Source organism: Lipotes vexillifer, unplaced genomic scaffold (assembly GCF_000442215.2).
Source record: "Lipotes vexillifer unplaced genomic scaffold, Lipotes_vexillifer_v1.1 scaffold898, whole genome shotgun sequence".
NCBI classification, from domain to species: domain Eukaryota; kingdom Metazoa; phylum Chordata; class Mammalia; order Artiodactyla; family Lipotidae; genus Lipotes; species Lipotes vexillifer.
Window position 1 is genome coordinate 133,707 of NW_006782744.1, and position 6,989 is coordinate 140,695.

Below are 6,989 nucleotides of genomic sequence, written 5' to 3' on the forward strand. Positions count from 1 at the left end.
AACTGGCTTGGGTGACTCTTGTGATGGAGGCTTTGAGATTCCTTCAGGTTTTCCTTGTTCCTTCTGAGATATTTTTTGTTTCTTGGAGGCTTCTTCCTGGGAGGCATCAGGGTCTGATATCAAATCAAAAGGACTGAATTTATTTACAACAGAGGAGACAGCACTTAAAGGATTAACCTCTGAGAGGAAGCCAGGCATCATACTAGACTTGTGCTCTTCCTTAAAATCCGTTCTGGATTTCGATTCTTTCAAGCTAATAGTGGAAGGACTCCTTCCAGGCAATTTCTGCTCTGACCTCAGAGCATCTGTAGTTCTACTTTTACTGAGACCAGGCTGAACTGGACGCCCAGAGTCCGGCGGTTTTCCTGGTTGCTTTGGAGATTGACTACTATCCAACTCTTGTTTCCTAGAAGAATGAAACAAAAAGAAGTGAAAATAATGGAAACTATCACAACTCAAAATAATATTTAAAACCCATTACTTTCTTGCATCTTCAAAATTATGATGTATAAATATAACTAAAATCCATTTTTGCAGCATCCTATAAGTAATCATAAAATTTTTAATGTCTGTTACTTTCTTTACATGGATACAGATTTTCAACACGGAAGTGAAGAGGAAGGGGAAAAAACGCCATACTTGTTACTATAAGTAATGAACTATTAAGATATCTAGTTAGAAAGTATTTATAATAAAAATAATTTACATTTACTTAGTAGAATCTAGCCATACTTCAAACCTATTTAAACATATTAACTCAACAGATCAATGCAAAGCCATGTTCCAGTACTTTTATGCTCACAGGATGTATCCGTTTTAACCAAAAGTTACAGTCAAGGAATGTTAGCCTCCCAAATACCAGCACACTAAGAAGTGAAAATATTCATTTTTAAATGAGATTGCTGCAACTTTTTTTGTTTTGTTTTTTACTTAATATTAGAATTTACATTAGCTACATAAGACACACAACATGACATCACAGGACCTGGTAAAGGAGGTTTTTCAGGGACTCTGAAAAAGCTGATCATCTATTCAAGTTTTGACAGAATATCTGTCAAAAAAGGTAACATCTATCAAATATTGTCCTTATTAAACTTCATAGAGTAAGAATTCCAACTTTAATTAGAAAATTCTGAGAAACAATTCTTTCTTGTGGAAGAACAGTGTTATATCATTCAATTATTTTTCCAACAGCATTCTTAATCTGAGATCTCTCTATGTAACAATATGATGCTTAAAGCATCTTGAGACATAGCCTGATGTACAAATAGCAACAATCTGGTTGCAACCCCACTTTTGAAAAGCACTGTTACCTTCCTCAAAGGAAGAAAAAACATAATGACCTCTTTACTTAATGTTTTCTACAACACTTACTATTACCATTGTTAATTAGACAGTATTGACAATGACTTAAAAATGCAACAATTAATTTGCAAGATTTCTTTTAACTCATAGACAAATACACAAGATGGATGTTTTTAAAATAGTTTTGGAAACATCAATTTTAAATGACTGGCTCAATAATTAAAATACTTGTTTCTCATATACACTTTTACCAAGTACGTTAAATTTTAAACAAGCTATTTTTTACTGATAAAATTGCAACTAATAAGAACATGCTGCACTAGAATTATGGGGTAAATCAAATTATAAGTACTTTGTTTGATATATGTAACATTAATTTTGGAAAAGATTTCTTTTTAATTAAAAGAAAAAGAGATAAACAGAGTGATTCAGTAGCACTTAAAATATGAGATGATCACAAAAAAATACTATAGGTTTTAATTTGTTTTAATAAAATTTACCTGCTAATGGACCAGACTATAACTTTTTCATTTCAGGTCATCTGGTACTTATTATGAATTAAGTTTTTAAACTTCCCCTAATGATACAGAAATTTGAGTATAAATCAAGATGTAAGGCATAGTAGGAAGAAACACAGAAGTATTACTTCTAAATAGCAAAGGGTCAGAAAGAAAATAATCTATAAATGGCAATATATGCCACAAAATGATTTCCTAATAAAAGATGAATAAATAGAATTCTTAGTTCTGGCAATTTCCTCCAGGAAAAAAGATTACAAAAAACTTTAGATACTACCATGTCTCTGAAGCCTGCACTTAAATAAGGAACTAAAATTATTATCCTAATTGATTCCAACAGTTCTAAGATATCTTATAAAACACACTGCTACATATTTCCATTGGGGAAAATAATTTTGAATGTTTCCTTATAGGCCTCATTATGTGCTCCCTTCCGTATGAAGGCAAAAGAACCATAGTAAACAACCCCAAATAGATTATTTTCAAAAAGTTTCACTGTTTAGATAATCACATTATTCTAGAAATGTTCCATATTCAATTAATAAAGTTTACCATTCCCTGAGGAGCAGATGCTTAGGGACTAGTGTTTAGGCATTTTATTAAAGAAATTTATATTTAAACGAATACCAAAAGAATCTATTCTTAACTGTGCTCTCTTGAAAATACTATTAATCACTGCTTTTGTGATATTTCACTTAATCTAACATACGTACAAAACAAATAAATTTTGTGAATACCAAATATGTGTGATAACAATAAATACCAAAAGTTAAAGGAAGCTACTTGCATTAGAAATTGTAACTGCATGTACTTTCTGTGAATATTAAGTTCTATTATATTATAGAATCCCCCTGTGAGAAAATACCCACACAGCTATAAAGACTACAATTTAAACTTAGTTTTAGTTGCTATAATTATGTAAATAAACGTCAAACATGGAGATCTGGGAGTGAAAAATAGAAAGACAATCATTAAAAGAAGAATGACCAAAATGCAATCTGTGTCTTCTGTACTAGACTATGAATTCCTAGGAAGAGAGATGTTTCACTCATCTTTTCGTCACTAGAATCAAACCTGGTAACTAGCAGATGAGTATTAATGTTTGATGAATCAATGAATGAATGAATAACAGTGAGTGAACAAATGAATGAACATATCAGGTTTTTGTTTCCCTCTAGATTAACATCTCGTGAATTCTTTTCACTTTAAATTCTTCTACAGGTCTTGTGAGATATAAATAGAAACATTCCATATTCATTTTGGCTTGCTGCTCTAGGAAGAAAAACAATTGTGGAGGTGTCCACCCAGCAGCGGAGGCCTAAAGGAATGCTAAAGAAAATAACTGATTCAGTCAGAATTGTTACTAAATATTCTACTAATCAGAAGTGTTTTTCAGTAAAGCTCTTCTCATATGACACATCTGTAGGTGTAAATAGAATGAGTAGAAGACGTAATAAAATTGCATTTCCCAGGATCGACGATGGATCGAAAATCCAGAAGCATTTCATTTGTACGCTCTAACTTCTAGCTTCTAACTACTCAAGTCTTATACAACTTCCCTTTTCATTTTACTATTGTCATCCTCAGATTAGAATTTTTCTCTCACAGGTTAACAGAAAAAAAATGTTTCAGCAGCAAATGAGATAAACATGCATTCAAGACTAAGAATATAAAAGCAGTTAGAATACTAAAATATTTTAAAATGTAACACAACAAGCAATGACACTTGACAGCGTTGTCATAAAATTTTATAATAGAAATATAAGCATCTTTAGGAATGCCCGTTCATTTGTATATTGCAGAGGATACCAAGACTTAAACAGGCTAAGAAATTAATTCAAGGTTATAAAACTAGTTAGTCACAGAAATCTGGTATCCTAACTCCTGGTGGGCAGGAAGGGGAGGCAGGATTTCCAGTACATTGCACTGACTTCTCCATATGTAAAAGAGTATAGATACATCAAAATAACTCCTAACAGTGAATAATTCAATATACAACTTGTCTGCAGCCATCACTGCCAGTGCCATTCACTGCTGATATTGATATCACTACTCTTTATATGTATAGGGTTCCTTCAAATTAAAACCCAAGCAAAAATGTTCCTGTCAAATTTTAATTAATCCTTACTATGGCTCTACAAGATGGGTAAGATAAGTATTATTGCCTTATTGAGAAGCAAGGAAACAGGCACATACGGCTGAGAGTCAGTTAAAATTAATAAGGTGTCTGGGCTCTCAACCCTTATTTCTTTAAATAAATAAATAACAATCAAAGCCCACCCTGTCTAATTCGCACCACATAATCTCCTAAAACTTGAAATGAATTGGATATACTTTCTTATATATACTTAATGTGTTTATTTGGTTATCACATATGGGGCTAATAACTTTTTAAACTTCAAGGCATTTATAGATATCTCTCAGTAAAATATAAGCAGGTTGCCAAAATCAGACACGTTTATATATTTCAATGAAGCTTTCATCAGTAACTGTTTAGGCCGCAGACTACCTATTGATAAGAATTCTACCGTAACGAAAACATCAACAGAGAGCTTTAAAAGTTTGCTAACTGATACAAATACTGAACAAAACACCACACTTTCATAGGCTGAAATAATATTTTTTAGCCACCCTCTGAATACAAGGAAGAAATGTAGAAATCAAAGCTCACACTCTTCTTGGTATTTGTAACCAGCATGCTAAACCTGTTGCTTGTGCCTCTTAGGAAAAATTGGAGAAGAATTAACCTTTTCTAAAAGGTTAATAAAAGTATTGTACCTCATTATTACCCTAGAAAAATCTAGTATATGAACATTCAAAATTTTTTCTAAGTCAGGTTTTAAACAGTAGAGAAAACAGTACATACCATAAACTGTACTCTTAAGGGAACAGACAAGAAAGGCTTTACACCAAAGAAATAGCCCAATATATTACTAGTTTAAAAACACAGAAAAATATATTCAATATAAAAAAGCTAGTCTTTACTAGTAGTGTTGGTTCCCCTTCAAGAAAATAGGGTTTTTACCTGATACAGTTTACGCACTTAAGATTTTATGTGAAAAATACTGCCACTATCCACAAAACATTTTACATTTCTACTGTATTAGCTACCTGACACAATTATATGTATATACTTATATTATAGCTCCTAAGTGTTTTTATTTTATGAAGTACAGAATAAGAGCCTACACCAATATCCATATCTTTCATATTTCCAGTATCTCTAATGAAAACTGTTAGGTTATCATAAAGTAGGAGTGGTTTCAGGACCACGGACAGAGGAATGTCCTGTCTCTGAACATGCTAAGAGGGTGCAAAGTTCAAGGGTTTGTTTACAACAATAAAGGCAGGGCAGGCACAGTGATTATACCCTCTTAGTACTCTAATTAGAAAACAACTAATTTATTGGGATGGAGGAATACAGAGAGCTAGAGGGGAAAATGAATATGTTACTATTATAGATTAGCTCTTAATTGCCTGTCCAAGTTGCTATTTGTCTTTAAAAGTATGTACTGCAAACTAATTTGAAGGTAACACAAATTCACATGTTCTTCCGTAAACTGTAAGACGCTTTTCCATATAAAAGAGCGGTGGTTTAAAAAACAGCATATGCTAATTCATAAATACACGTACAGCACCTGCACTGCTGTGACCAAACCATCTGTTTAATGCCACACATATTTTATTTAGGGCTTCTCATTGAATATAAAAGGTGTATTTATTCTATACCTTCTACCTAAACAGCTCCTGTTCTCTTCTGGGGGTGGGGGGGGTAGGATGGGAAGGAAAGACAAATCACCTCCAGGGGAATTAAAGGTATTGTTACAGAAATATTTATACATCATTCACAGAGAAAAAGACCCCGAAATGACTGAGGAGGTTTAAACAGAAACAGGTAAACACCCAGCTCTCTCCATTTCCTAACACGTCCGTTTTGTATTAATGGAAGACTTCCAGATTAGTAAAACACTGGAGGGCGTCTCTCCACGCCACCCTAGAGAGAAAAGGTTCCAAAAGGCCAGAAATCACAACCTAAAATCACAGTTCCAAGAATACAACCCTCGACTATCCCATCAGAAACTCTATAAGGCATCATTTTTATCCTGCCCAACAGAAAGCTTATGTTCTCTTTACCACCACCCCATTAGGGAGAATAAAATGAACGGAGGCGACATATATGTACTGCCGTGCTGGCACATACGGGCTGGCACATATGTGCACGGGAAGCTGTACATATATGCCCGGACATATACATCATGCTGTGCGTGCCTGTGCATGGAAGGCGGCTCCGCAGAGGCCGGAGGAATGCTTCCCTTGGGCAGCCCCTGCGCCCTTGACATGACAGCAGCGATCTGTCTCCTCTCCTCTTCGCTCAGCTGGCTCAGGTCCGCCTCCATGCCGGCCAGAGTCACGGTGTGCAAGGGGCTCCCCGCCCCGCCAGCCCCTCCTCCGGCAGCCGCTGCTGCCGCCGCCAGACCTTCGGGGAGCCCTTCCCCTTCCAAGCTCGCCTCGTTGCCCATGGCTTGGGGAAACTCTGGGCCACCGCGCTCCCTCCTTGTGCTGCCTCCCCGCCGGGAAGCCCGTGGCCGCAGGAGCAACCGGAGAAGGGGGCTGCCGCCGGGCGTGCAGGCGGCGAAGTCCCTGAACACCAGGCGGAGATTAGTCCCTCTTGCAGGTGATGACCGAGGCCAGTGATTCCTCCATGTTGGACAACGCCAGGCAACCTTTGAGGAAGACAACTCCCGACGCCGCCTCAGAGCCCCAAGCCGGGGAAAAGCAGATCTGAGCGGTGCCAGCCGGGCGCCGTCTGCCCCTCCCACAGTGCCCCGCCTCCTCGCCGGCGCCCTCGCAGTGCGCATGCCCCTCTTGGAACAGGTGATGCCTGCGTCCGCAACCATCCCACTCTGCGTCGCTCTGTATCCTTCCTCACTCTCAGCACCGACTTAAAGGAGCCCAGCGAGAGCACAGCTAAAAAGCAGAACGAAACAGCCGACGTTTCTTTCAGGCATATTTCAGGATGCCTGAACCCTAGTTTTAGCGGACTACATTCAGGGGACCGGGAAGGGGGTTTGAGGGGAGGTGTCTGTTTCCATTCCATCTTTGACTCATGGGATTTGTAGTTTTTTTTCTTTTCCTTTTTTTTTTTTTTTTTTTTTTTTAGGGGAA

The 6,989-nt window shown here is 37.0% G+C and overlaps 1 protein-coding gene across 1 annotated transcript in view; it reads right to left on the reverse strand.

Moving 5' to 3' along the window:
- The window catches only part of LOC103085058 (protein piccolo-like), a gene marked incomplete at its 3' end in the record, with an annotated part of 27,711 nt that extends 21,368 nt beyond the window's left edge, over positions 1-6,343 (reverse strand). The window contains exons 1-2 of the mRNA XM_007455383.1: positions 6,093-6,343; positions 2-406 (exon numbers count right to left, since the gene is read on the reverse strand). Of these exons, the coding sequence (XP_007455445.1) occupies positions 2-406; positions 6,093-6,343 (656 nt within the window). The remainder of the gene's footprint in view (position 1; positions 407-6,092) is intronic.
- Positions 6,344-6,989: the final 646 nt, after the last annotated feature.